Raw genomic sequence first — 11,934 nt, 5'->3', positions numbered from 1 at the left:
CCCGAGTTCCTGCGGGCGCGGAGCGGGGCCGGGGACCTGCGCCAGGACTTCAACCTGATGGAGCAGAAGAAGCGGGTGACGATGATCCTGCAGAGCCCGGTGAGCCCCCGGCCCCGCGCCAGCCCTGTGTCCCCAACTCCTCTCTTGTCCCCGTCCCGCCTGTCTCCAACCCCCTCCCGCCTGTCTCCACCTCCGTCCCACCTGTCCCCAAGCCCTGTCCTTCGTGTCCCCAGCATCTTCCTTTACGCCCCCCAACCCATCCCTGCTGGCCCAAATCCCGTCTCTCCTGTCGCCAAGCCCCAGCTTTCTCGTCCCTGGCCCCATCCTTTGTTGTCCCCGCCCCATCCCTCCTGTCCCCAAGCTAATAGATGTCACCACATGGTGGTGCATGTCCCCACCTGGCAATGTCACTGCCACCACGGCGCTGCTGCCACAGAGCTGCCAGCGCCGCTGGTGTCACTGACACCAAGATGGTAATGCCACCGTCACCACTGTGCCACCAAGCCAGTGGTGATGCTGTCACCACCACCATCACTGTGCCACCAAGCCAGCGGTGATGCTGTCACCACCACCATCACTGTGCCACCAAGCCAGCGGTGATGCTGTCACTGCCACCAAGCCAGTGGTGATGCTCTCACTGCCACCATCACTGTTCCACCAAGCCAGTGGTGATGCTGTCACCGCCACCATCACTGTGCCACCAAGCCAGTGGTGATGCTGTCACCGCCACCATCACTGTGCCACCAAGCCAGTGGTGATGCTGCCACCAAGCTGGTGACGCTGGCACCACCAGTGAGCCACCAAACTGTTGGTACCACTGACACCAAGTCAGCAGTGCCACCATCACCGTGTCACCAAGCTGGCAGTGCCACCAAGCCAATAGTGCCACTTCCACCGAGCCTGCGGTGCTGCCCCTGCCCCGATGTCCCCAGCTGTCCCACCCACCCTGTTGTCACCCTGTCCCCGGTGCCGCAGTCCTTCCGGGAGGAGCTGGAGAGCCTGATCCAGGAACAGATGAAGAAGGGGAACAACTCGTCACACGTGTGGGCGCTGCGGCAGATCGCTGACTTCATGGCCACCACGTCCCCTGCTGCCCTGCCCACGTCCCCCATGGGTACGTGGGGCTGGGGACGGGGCCGTTTGGGGGTGCTCATGAAGGGTTTCATTGAGGGGGGTGTGGTGGGGTAAGCCCCAAAACCTTGGGGGACACCAAATCTCTGCAACCTTGGAATCTTCTCTGGGGACACAAAAACCTTTGGACCTTCAGGGGCATCAAATTATTTGGGACCACCAAACCTTTGGGACCTTGAAGACCCCAAAAACCTTTGGGGGGACCCTAAACTTCTGAGATCTTGGTGACTCCCAAACCTTTGGAATCATCAGCTCTTTGGGATCTTGGGGTGCCACCCAGCCCCTGGGATCCCCCAAACCCCTTGAGGACCACCAAATCTTTGTGGCCATCAAACCTGGGGGACCACCAAACCTTTGAGGCTTTGGGGACCCCCAGAGCTTTTGGGGCCACCAAATCTCGATGTCCAACAAACCTTTGGATCCACCAAACCCATTCCCACAACCCTGTGCTCCCCCGTCCCTGGTGAACCTCGCATGGCTTGGGGGGTCCCACCGCTGATGGGAGGTCCCCGATCCCCAGGGCTGGCATCGGTCACCCCCATCAATGACCTGCACGGGACGGAGGGGCCGGCACTGGCCAAGGGCGAGCGGCTGATGCGCTGCAAGGTGGGCAGCATCCACCGGCTGCTGGACCTGTACGGCTGGGCACAGCTGGGACACGCCGCCGTCACCGTGAGCACGCCAAGACCACCACAGGGGGCTGGGGTTGTCCTGGGGGGATTTGGGGGGGTCAGGGGTCTTTTGCTGCTGGACATGTACAGGCTGGGCACAATTAAACCCTAACCCTAACCCAGTGAGCACCTCAAAACCAGCAGAGTGCGAATGGGAGGACTGGAAAGGATTTTGAGGCTATTCAGGATTCTTTTGGGGGATTTTAAGGCGTTTGGTGTTTTTTTGTGGCGGAGTTGGAACCTGCTGGGCTTGTAGAGATGGGGGGTGTTTATTTGGGGGATTTTTTGGGGTGTTTCTCATCCCACTCTCCCCCGTGGCAGCTGCGGGTCAGCAAGGAGCAGGAGCACTTCTTGGTGGCCCCGCAGGGGCTGGCGTGCAGCGAGGTGACAGCGGCCAGCCTGGTGAGCCACCTGCCTCCCCCCTCCCCGGGGCTGCCTGGGGGGGAGCAGCCCCCCCTGAGCCCCCTGTGGCCCCCAGGTGAAGGTGAACGTGCTGGGGGCCGTGGTGGAGCAGGGCAGCACCAGCTTCGCGCCCGACGCCCGCAGCTTCAGCCTGCACGCCGCGATCTACGCCGCGCGCCCCGACATCCGCTGCATCGTGCGGCTGCACACCCCTGCTGCTGCCGCTGTATGGGCCGGGAACCGGGCTGGGCGAGATGGGGGCTTCTCTGGGAGCTTGGTTTGGGGGGATTTGGGGGGGTTAGGGGAACTTGGGGGCCTGTGTGGGAGGTTGGGTCTGGGATTTGGGAGAATGGAAGGGTGTTTTGGAGGGGTTGGGGGATTTGGGGGGACTGGAAAGGACTTGGGTTCCTTGAGAGTTTGAAGGGGTTTGGGAAATTTTGGGGGGCAACACAAAGTGTTGGGAGGATCAGGATGATGGGGGGGTTTTTGGGGGGTTCTTTGGGGGCAGTTCATTTTGGGAGTCTGGGAGTTGAAGAGTTTGGGGAAATTTAGGGAGTTGGTTATGGAGGGATTTGGTGGGGTTGGAGTGGTTTATGGGGTTGGGGATTTTTAGGGTGATTTTTTGGGGGGGTTATGGGTTTTTTGGAGAAGGGTTGGGTTTTTTGTGGGGGTTTTTGGGGGCTGTTGGGGTTTCTTGGCCCCCTGCCCTGTTCCCCACCATGCCCAGGTGTCAGCCATGCGCTGTGGGCTCCTGCCCATCTCCCGCGCCGCTCTTCTCCTGGGGGACGTCGCCTACTTTGACTTCCGCGGGGAGGTGGAGGATGAGGCCGACCGTGTGGAGCTCCAGAAGTGCCTCGGGCCTACCTGCAAGGTGAGGGGACTCCTGGGGGGGACAGGGGGGTCACCCCATCATCCCCTGCCTGCCCCACTGACATCCCGCGCTGGCACCGCAGATCCTGGTGCTGCGGAACCACGGGGTGCTGGCGCTGGGGGACACGGCCGAGGAGGCTTTCTACAGCATCTTCCACCTGCAGGCGGCCTGCGAGGTCCAGGTGAGTGTGAGGCCAGTGATAAACTGTGGATGGACCCAAAAACTGCAGGAGCATTCACTGAGATGTGCCAGGATCTCTGCATCCATCCCAGTGACCATGCACTGAGCTGTGCCAGGTCCTTGCAGCCGTCCCAGTGACCATGCACTGAGCTGTGCCAGGTCCTTGCAGCCATCCCAGTGACCATGCACTGAGCTGTGCCAGGTCCTTGCAGCCATCCCATGAGATCTGTGCCAGCTCTCAGCCCCGTTACTCCCCCAGCTCTGGCTCTCGGGGTGGCTGTGGGGCTGTCCCCAGGTGTCCCCAGCTCAGGGGTGCCCGCTGTCCCGCAGGTGTCGGCTCTGGCGAGCGCGGGAGGCGCGGAGAACCTGATTGTGCTGGAGCGGGCGCAGCAGCGCGTGCCCCACGGCCTGGGCGCCGTGCGCCGCGCCGGCACCACCTTCGGGCCCCTGCACAAGAGCCGCCTGGGCGAGCACGAGTTCGAGGCCCTCATGAGGATGTTGGACAACCTGGTGAGTGCCAAAACCCACCCAAAACGCGCTCTGACCCCCCCAGGTTTATCCCTGCGTGCCTGACTCCCCTCTCTGTGCTTTTCCAGGGATACCGCACGGGCTACACGTACCGCTACCCCTTCGTGCAGGAGAAGAGCAAGCCCAAGAGCGACGTGCTGATCCCCGCCACCGTGACGGCCTTCGTGTTCGAGGAGGAGCCCGCCGGGACCCCCGCCCTGCGCCAGCACGCCCAGAAGCAGCAGAAGGAGAAGACGAGGTGGCTCAACACCCCCAACACCTACACCAGGGTCAACCTGGCCGAGGAGCAGCAGGGCACCGCCGGTGGCCAGAGGACAAAGACCACGGTGAGGGGCAGATGGGGCTTGGGCATCCACAACCAGGGAGGTGGAGGGTGTCCTGGTTATATATCCTGGGGTGTAAGGAGGCCTAGGGACCACCTTCACCCTGTAATAATGATTGTTTCCAAATCCCACCACCCCACCCTACTGGGGCTGAGTGCCATCAGCTTTATCAGGGTCTCCCCTCTGACAAGTCCCATTTGTCAGGGTTCCCCTTCTGTCCTCGGGGTCTCCTGCTTCCCAAAACACTTTTGCTGGGTTTGCAGTGGCTGCGAGCAGACGAGGTGGAGAAGGGCAGCAGTGGGACCCCCATCCGCATCGAGAACCCCAACCAGTTCGTGCCGCTCTACACGGACCCGCAGGAGGTGCTGGAGATGCGCAACAAGGTGGTGTGGGCTGGGGGACAGGGGGGTCCCGGGGTGGGTTATCCCTGTCCTCGGAGGGGGATTTATCCCTGTCCTCACCCACAGATCCGGGAGCAAAACCGCCAGGACGTGAAGTCAGCCGGGCCCCAGTCGCAGCTGCTGGCCAGTGTCATTGCCGAGACGAGCCGCAGCCCCGTACGGCACCTGTGTCCCCCTGTGTCCCCAGCCCTGTGACAGACACCCCGTGTCCCCTGCCCACAGCCTGTGTCACCCGGTGTCACCCCATGTCCCCAGGCCAATATCACCCCATGTCACCTCTTTTCCCAAGCCCTCATCACCCCACACGCCCAGTCCCAAGTCCCCCACCCCAGAGAACCAAGCCCTTCCCTGGTTCCCCAGCATCCCACAGGTCCAGGGGCAGTGACACCACTCCAAGGGCAGAGGGGACACTGCTCAGAGCTGGGGACACTGCTCAGAGCTGGGGACACTGCTCAGAGCTGGGGACACTGCTCCAGTGGGGTTGACACTGCTTGGGGTGGGGTGTGGGGGTGTTGACACGGTTCCAGAGGGTGACACCACTCTGAGGGGGTGACATCTCTCCAGGGGGAGCTGACACTGCTCCGGGGGGTGACACCACTCTGGGGGTCTGTTTCAGTCCACCGAGAGCCACCTGGGGGACGCAGAGGCCAAGGAGGGTCGGGAAGAGGCTCCCCCTGAGCCAGAGCCCCCCAACCCCTTCAGCCAGCTCACAGACCAGGAGCTGGAGGAGTACAAGCAGGAGGTGGAGAGGAAGAAGCGCCTGCAGGGTAGGAGGGACACCCCAAAACCCCCAAACCCCCCGGGTGGCACGGAGGGGACGCGGGGCCAGCGTGTCTCTCTGTGGCAGGCGAGAGGGACGCGGCAGCAGAGGAGAGTGAGGCTCCCCCCACAGAGGCACTCCCTCCGGAGCCCCCGGAGCCTGCAGAGCCCACCGAGGGTGAGTGGGGTGATGAGCACCCCAAAACGAGGGGTGGGGTCCCGGTGAGCAGCAGGAGTGGGGGGACAAGGGCTGCTGTGGCCAGGCGGTGCCGAGACGCAGCTCGCTGTCACCTCTTGTCCCCCCGCCTGTCCCGGGGGGTCCCCGATCCACAGGGGCCAAGTGGATGGGGATTCACGGCAGGAGGATCTGCTGGTGGCTTTGTGGGGTGCAGGGGACACCCCTGTCCCCCATCCCTGTCCTCACGCTCCGTGATGTTCCCACTGTTCCCATCCACAGTGGGTGCCGGGGCACGGCTCGGGGCTGCTGGCTCTGCCATGGTGTCTGTGGTGTCTGTCTGTCTGTCTGTGTCTGTCTCCACAACGTCTCCTTTCTCTTTCCTCCCCGTGTGCCTGTCACCCAAGGAGTTATCCCTGAATCCCTGGCGCCGTAGTAAGTACGGAGAGGCCACCCCGGACGAGGGACACGGGCTCGGGGGGATCCAGTCTCCATGGCCCACTCCAGCCCCACTCGGGGCAAATTCCTTAGGAAATCCCTTGGGAATCCCTCCTTGTTGTTGCTTCCTGCTTTTCCTGCTGCCTCTTCCCGGCTCTCCATCCCACATCGCTTGTCCCGCAGGGGCAGGGAGGGGGGCGGCTCAAGGAAGCGGTGCCTGCAGCAGGACAGGATCAAATCCCAACGTTCTCCACTCATGGAGGCCAAATCCTGCTCCTGCCCAGGCCCCACTGGACATTCGGGGGGTTAAACCACCCCCACAACACGGAGGCTGCTGCCCTCATTCCCTGCTCCCTCTCCCTTCCCCAAGGTGATAAGAAGGCCGATGGTGGCCAAGCCCCCCCTGATTCCACTGCCAAGAAGGAGCCACCAGCGGTGGTGAACGGGAAGGATGAAGAGCAAAGCACTGAGGAAAACCTTGGAAAAGGGGGGACGGACCGGACAACCACCAACACTGACCAGGACGCCCCCAAGGAGAAGGAGACGGTGACCAGCAACCCCGTGTCCCCGGATGGTTCACCCTCCAAATCACCCTCCAAAAAGAAGAAGAAATTCCGGACCCCATCGTTCCTGAAAAAAGGCAAAAAGAAGGAAAAGATCGAATCCTGAGTCTCCCAAGGCCTCGTGCGTGGCCATCCTGGGAACCCCTGGGATCTCTGAGCCCGGGAGCGCCGGGGCAGCTCCTGCCTCGTGCGTCTGGCCGAGGCGCGGCCCAAAACCCCTGGAATCCGGCTGTTTTCCAGGTCCTCCTGGCACAAGGCACCTCATCCCCCTTGTCACCCGCCTCTGGAGGCGGTCACCGAGCTTAGAGAGCCTCTGGTCCCCGTTTGGGGGAATTCCTGCTGCATCTTCCCCCCCTTTCCCTCCTGGGCTCCAGCCTCTCCCCACCAGGGGCCGAGGGTTGGGTTTTTTCCACCAGAGCCCAGTTCTGCTTGATCTGAGGAAGAAAAAGGTGTTTTGTGATTATTTTCTTCACCTTCTGTCTCAAGCTCTGCTGGAACGGCGCTGGCTTCATCCCCAGGGAAAACTGTCCGTTGCTTCACCAGGAGAACGGGATTGAGCTGAAGGCGGGGGATTGCTTTTCCTGAAGGAGAAGCTGAGGTTTTTTCCTTCCCAGATTGTAATCTTCCTCTCCTTGGGCTAAAGAACCACTTCATCCCCTTCTCCTGGTACTCCTACCCTGTGTTTTCCCCACCCAAGGAAGAGCAGCGGGATTTCCCACCACTGGAAAAGCCCCCACCTCACTGCACGACCTGCACCTGGGAAAATAGGGAAACAAACCTCCGGGAATTGTCTGTGTTATTTAAAACTAAGCAAAACTCACTCACTAAGTGCTACTTCGGGATGAACACACGCTGCCAATTCCCGCCGGCCTCCGCTCACAGTGACCCCGTCCACGCCGGCTCCCTGCTTTTCCCAGCTCTGGATTCCCAGCACAAGTTCAACCCTTCCTGGCGTTCCCTTCCCTCCCAGCGTTACAAACTCCTGGCCAGCCCCTTCCCGGGAAGAGCCCCAGCCATGCTGATGTTCCCCACAGCCATTCCAGGGCTGGGATTTGGGGATAAATCAATGGGATCAGCCCCACATCCTCCCGATTTCTCGGGGTGCTCGCCCTGAGCCTTCCTGCACCCATGGAGCCCTGTCCAGGAGGTCTGGAATGCTCCAGAAGCCTGTTCGGGCTTCCCTCAGCCCAGCAGGATTTTCCCATCACTGTGGTTTCAAACCTCACTGCTGTGAGACAGCTCCTGCGGGCTGGATCCATCTGGAAGAGCAGGAAGCCCATGGAATAAGGGGGTGCAGGCAGGGATTGGGGTGCAGGAGACAGCAGAGAGGCCCCAGACAGGGATCTTGCCAGAGCCCCATGGACAGCCTGAGCCTGGATTTTGGGAAGAGCCTTTTCCCTGCCCAGTGTCCCCCCCACAGGTCCCCAGCCCACTCCTGCAGGATGGGGAGCACCAAGGGGACACTGAGCCCCTAAACCCCCTCTGCGCCCCCAGCCTTGTCACGGGGGGCTGTTCCTCACTGCCACTGATCTTCAGATTCTTTGAGGCCATTTTTGTCCCTGGGCCTGTTCCCCCTGGGTGACCCAGGGCAGCAGAGCCAGCTCTGTCACCTCCCTGGTGACAGCATAGCACTGTTCCAGCACTGCCACAACCCCAGCCCAACTCAGGGGCTTCCCCCGGGTTTTGTCACCCCTTTGTCCCTGGAGGTCTGTCCCCAGGGCCTTTGTCACCCTTTTTTCCAAGGGCCCCTGGCTTTGCAGGGGACCCTGGGCTTCTCCTCCATGAAATTCTGGGGAGTTTCAAGTAGAAAGGGATGAAGGCTCCAGTGCCACCATCATCACCATGACGAGGGTCCTGGCTGGAAGGAAACAGCCAGGATCACATCCCGGGACCACCCTTCGGGTACTTCCCCCACCTCCCTGCCCCAGGTGAGGCTCAGGGCGGGGGCGTCCCCAGGGGAAGGCAGGGAGGGGACAAATCCCTGATCTGGGGCCTCCACATCCGCACCTCTGCTGGAAAACATGGGCTGATCCCTTGTTGGCAACAGGGAAGGGCGAGTCCAGCGGGAGCCAGCGGCTCTCCTCCCACCGGGGGCTGCCCAGGAAGGCCCCGGTGCTGGGCGGGTGTTGGAGCCCGAGTGGCACCGGGAGGAGGCCGGGGGTGACCTGTCCTGTCCCCCCCGCGTGTGACAATCGCGGCCGGGAGCGGGTGGAACGCCGGTGTAAATAAACCCCGTGTTTGGCACTCGGTAGCGCTCGGAGACTGAGGGGCGAGGGATGGGGATGGGGGGTGTGGGGATGGGGATGTGAGGCTGGGATGGGGATGGGGATGGAGGATGGGAATGGGAATGGGAGCGGAGGTGGGAATGGGACAGGGATGGGGCTCAGGGTGAGGATGTCTATGAGGAACCATGGTGTCACGGTTCGGGAATGGCACTCCCCGATTCAGTGCTCAGGAGTCCCGGAGCCGCTGGCACCGGGTGCGCCGGACACCGGGAAGGTTCCAGCGGCTTCTCAGAGAGGCCCCTCCTGAACCCCCCGGTGCCAAACGCAGCCACAGACCCAGGGCTCCGGGCTGCTCCCCGGCCCGGCACCGACCCGGCCCCGCCTGCCTGAACCGAACCGGGGCCGGGGCCGTGGAAGGGCCGGGCCGGGCAGCACAGAGCGCTCGGATCGAGGCTGCTGAGGGAGCCGGGCCCGCCTCCCTGCCCGCCCCTTCCTCCCGGGCCTCCCCTTCCTCCCCGGCCTCCCGTGGCTCTCCGGGCCGGGCGGGCTCCCAGGGCGAGCGGCGGGAGCGGGGCCCCGCGTCCCCATGCGGTTCTGAGCGCTCCCCTCAGGCTCTGCCCCCCGGGTCTGCCCCCCGGCCCCGCTCCGGGCCCGGGCCCGCTCCGGCAGCGGCAGCGCGGGGCTGAGGGGCGGCCATGGGCCGCAGCCGCTCCCGGTCACCGCCGCGACGGGGTGAGGGGACACCGGGGAACCGGGGTGGGATGGGGGACCCCGGGAAGGGTCAGGGGACACCGGGGTGGGATGGGGGACCCGGGGAGGGTCAGGGGACACCGGGGGAACCGGGCCCGGGGAGATCCGGGGGAAGGGCCAGGGGTAGGGGGGGACTGAGACCCTGCAGGGCGGGGGGGCCCCGGTTCCTCACTCTGGGGTAGAGCAGACTCCCTTCCTCATCCTCCTCTTCCTCCTCATCCTTTTTTTTTCCCTTCTCCTCGGCTTCATCCTTCTCCTCTTCCTTCTTTTTCCTCCTCTCCTTTTTCTCCCCCTCCCCATCCTTCTCCTCTCCTCCCTCCCCGTTCCTCAGGTTTTTGGGGACCATCACCCCCTCCCGGCTGCTCCCCCCCGGGTGATTTTCCCCCTGGATGATTTCCCCCGCTCCAGGTCTGGTTTTTCCAGCCGCTCTTTCACTGCTGGGGGTGCCCGGAGGGATCCCTGAGCCCAGAGCTGTCCTGGAGGGGTGGGAAGGGCTGTCCCGGGGTTCTCCACTCCGGAGCTGGGATTTTCTGTGGGATTTCCTTTGGGAAGCGGGCAGGGATGAAGGAGCTGACCCTTCCCCGGGCAGAGCGCCGGCGCTCGCGCTCCGCTTCCCGGGACAGGGACAGGCGGCGGCGAGAGCGATCACGGTCCCGGGACAGGGACAGGAGGAGGAGCCGGTCCCGCTCCCCGCACCGGAGACGATCCAGGTGAGGGCAGGGATGATCCAGGTGAGGGCAGGGACATTCAGGAAGGTCCAGGAGATGGCAGGGACATTCAGGATGATCCAGGTGAGGGCAGGGATGATCCAGATGAGGGCAGGGACATTCAGGAAGATCCAGGTGAGGGGAGGGATGATCCAGGTGTGGCAGGGACATTCAGGATGATCCAGGTGAGGGGATTCCCCAGCATGGGGTGGGGACAGCTAGCTGAGGGCATCCTGGGTGACCCAGGGACAGTGGGAGCCCCAGGTGGGAATTGCAGGTGGGAACTGCAGCCCCAGCTCGTGTGCCCCAGCAGGTCCCCACGCCGGCACCGCTCCAGCTCCTCGTCACCGGCGCGGCCCAAGGAGCGTCGGGATGAGGAGAAGAAGGAGCTCAAGGACTCCAAGAAGGAGCGGCAGATCACAGGTGAGGGGCAGTTTTCCTCTTGGAACACTCCCAGATGCCCTGCAGGGCCAGGACCACCCAGATTATTGGGAATCCCAACATCTGTGTTTGCTCAACCCCTGACTCTTCCCAAAGAGGAAGATTTGCAGGGCAAGACAGAGGAGGAGATCGAGATGATGAAGATGATGGGTTTTGCCTCCTTCGATACCACCAAGGTGAGCACAGACCAGAGGCCACTCCAGGGGCTCTGCGGTGTCACCTGCCCTGTTTGGGGGTAATCCATGAGATTTTGGGACGTTTCTCCTCAGGGGAAGAAGGTGGATGGCGCTGCCAATGCCTACGCCATCAATGTGTCCCAGAAGAGGAAGTACAGGTGTGTGTCCCCTCCTTTGGGATAGAAAGAAGATTTTATTTTGTGATGTAACTCTGGCTGCTGTCTCACAGTGGTCCAGCTTCCAGGCCTGGGGAAAACAGAAATTTGGTGAGGTTTAGACTGAAAAGCAGAGGTGAGAGTTCTCCAGATCCCCCTGGGAACAGAGAATTCAGGAGGATGAGGAGTGGGGAGCACGTTAGGAAGAGGTGGGATGTGCCCAGTGAGGCCTGAACAGGATCAGAGCAGCAGGAAGTGACGCTGTTCACCTGTTTTATTCCCAAAAAACACCCAGTTTGTCAATTCTGCTCCCTTTCTGATGGGAACCTGGCATCCTCACACAGTCAGAGCTGATCCTCACCAGAAGCCTCCCTGCCCCTTTTTTGGTCAAATCCATGGGGAATTGGCTTCCCCTGTAGCCACTGAGCCTCCCCCAGTTCTTTTCTCCTGATTTCCCTGGATCCCAGGGCTGACTCTGGCTCTGTCCTCACCCAGGCAATACATGAACAGAAAAGGAGGATTCAACAGGCCCCTGGATTTCATCGCCTGACACTGGGACATGACTCCCACCACGGAAGAATTTCACTTCCCTGCACTCTCCTGGGAGAGCTCTGATGCTGGATTTGGAATTGGTGTTATTCCCAACAACTTCCATGGCCGGAGCCATCAGGAGTTTCCATCTCCCAAACTTCTGTTATTATTTTTTTTACAACAAAAGTCAGTTTCTGGCTGGGATTTTGCTGTGTTCTCCCTGTTTTTTGGTGTGTTTCCCTGTTAATAAAACCCCAGATGTATTTTTTCCTTTAATTTTTATAATTCAGAAATAAAGTAGGATTCAATTCCCCCTCCCACAAATCCTTGGGATTGATGCAGATCAGCTCGATCCCGTAGGGCCCCGTTTGAGCTGAAACCGAAGGTGCTCGGCAGGGGGGTCGTTCTTCCTCCCTCAACCTCACCCCATTATCACTTTGGTCCCTGTCCGGGGGGTTCCCGTTCCCGGGGGTCCCTGTCCCCATCCCGGGGGTCCCTGTCCCTGTC

At 61.9% G+C, this 11,934-nt stretch overlaps 2 protein-coding genes across 4 annotated transcripts; both read left to right on the top strand.

Annotated features, from left to right (window-relative positions):
- Positions 1-6: 6 nt before the first annotated feature.
- ADD2 (adducin 2) lies at positions 7-8,686 on the top strand. The gene is made up of 14 exons (XM_015648738.1): positions 7-99; positions 976-1,114; positions 1,652-1,803; positions 2,124-2,204; positions 2,281-2,430; positions 2,932-3,075; positions 3,158-3,256; positions 3,586-3,765; positions 3,852-4,109; positions 4,370-4,489; positions 4,574-4,663; positions 5,124-5,274; positions 5,355-5,444; positions 6,250-8,686. The coding sequence occupies exons 1-14, from the start codon at positions 58-60 to the stop codon at positions 6,546-6,548; spliced, it is 1,995 nt and encodes a 664-aa protein (XP_015504224.1). The 5' UTR covers positions 7-57; the 3' UTR covers positions 6,549-8,686.
- Positions 8,687-9,205: 519 nt separating this feature from the next.
- On the top strand, positions 9,206-11,703 carry SNRNP27 (small nuclear ribonucleoprotein U4/U6.U5 subunit 27). 3 transcript variants are annotated; one of them, XM_015648773.1, is made up of 6 exons: positions 9,206-9,399; positions 10,007-10,127; positions 10,438-10,547; positions 10,662-10,741; positions 10,835-10,899; positions 11,392-11,703. In XM_015648773.1, exons 1-6 carry the CDS (start codon positions 9,363-9,365, stop codon positions 11,444-11,446), a joined length of 468 nt encoding a protein of 155 aa, XP_015504259.1. In that variant the 5' UTR covers positions 9,206-9,362; the 3' UTR covers positions 11,447-11,703. The 3 variants fall into 3 exon arrangements, with proteins under 3 accessions (XP_015504259.1, XP_033375315.1, XP_015504258.1); XM_015648772.3 differs by having other exon boundaries at positions 9,214-9,399; positions 10,435-10,547; XM_033519424.1 differs by lacking the exon at positions 10,835-10,899 and having other exon boundaries at positions 9,210-9,399; positions 10,435-10,547.
- The last annotated feature ends 231 nt before the right edge of the window (positions 11,704-11,934 follow it).

Source organism: Parus major, chromosome 22, assembly GCF_001522545.3.
Source record: "Parus major isolate Abel chromosome 22, Parus_major1.1, whole genome shotgun sequence".
Taxonomy (NCBI): Eukaryota; Metazoa; Chordata; class Aves; order Passeriformes; family Paridae; genus Parus; species Parus major.
This window is presented reverse-complemented; position numbering and strand designations above follow the sequence as displayed.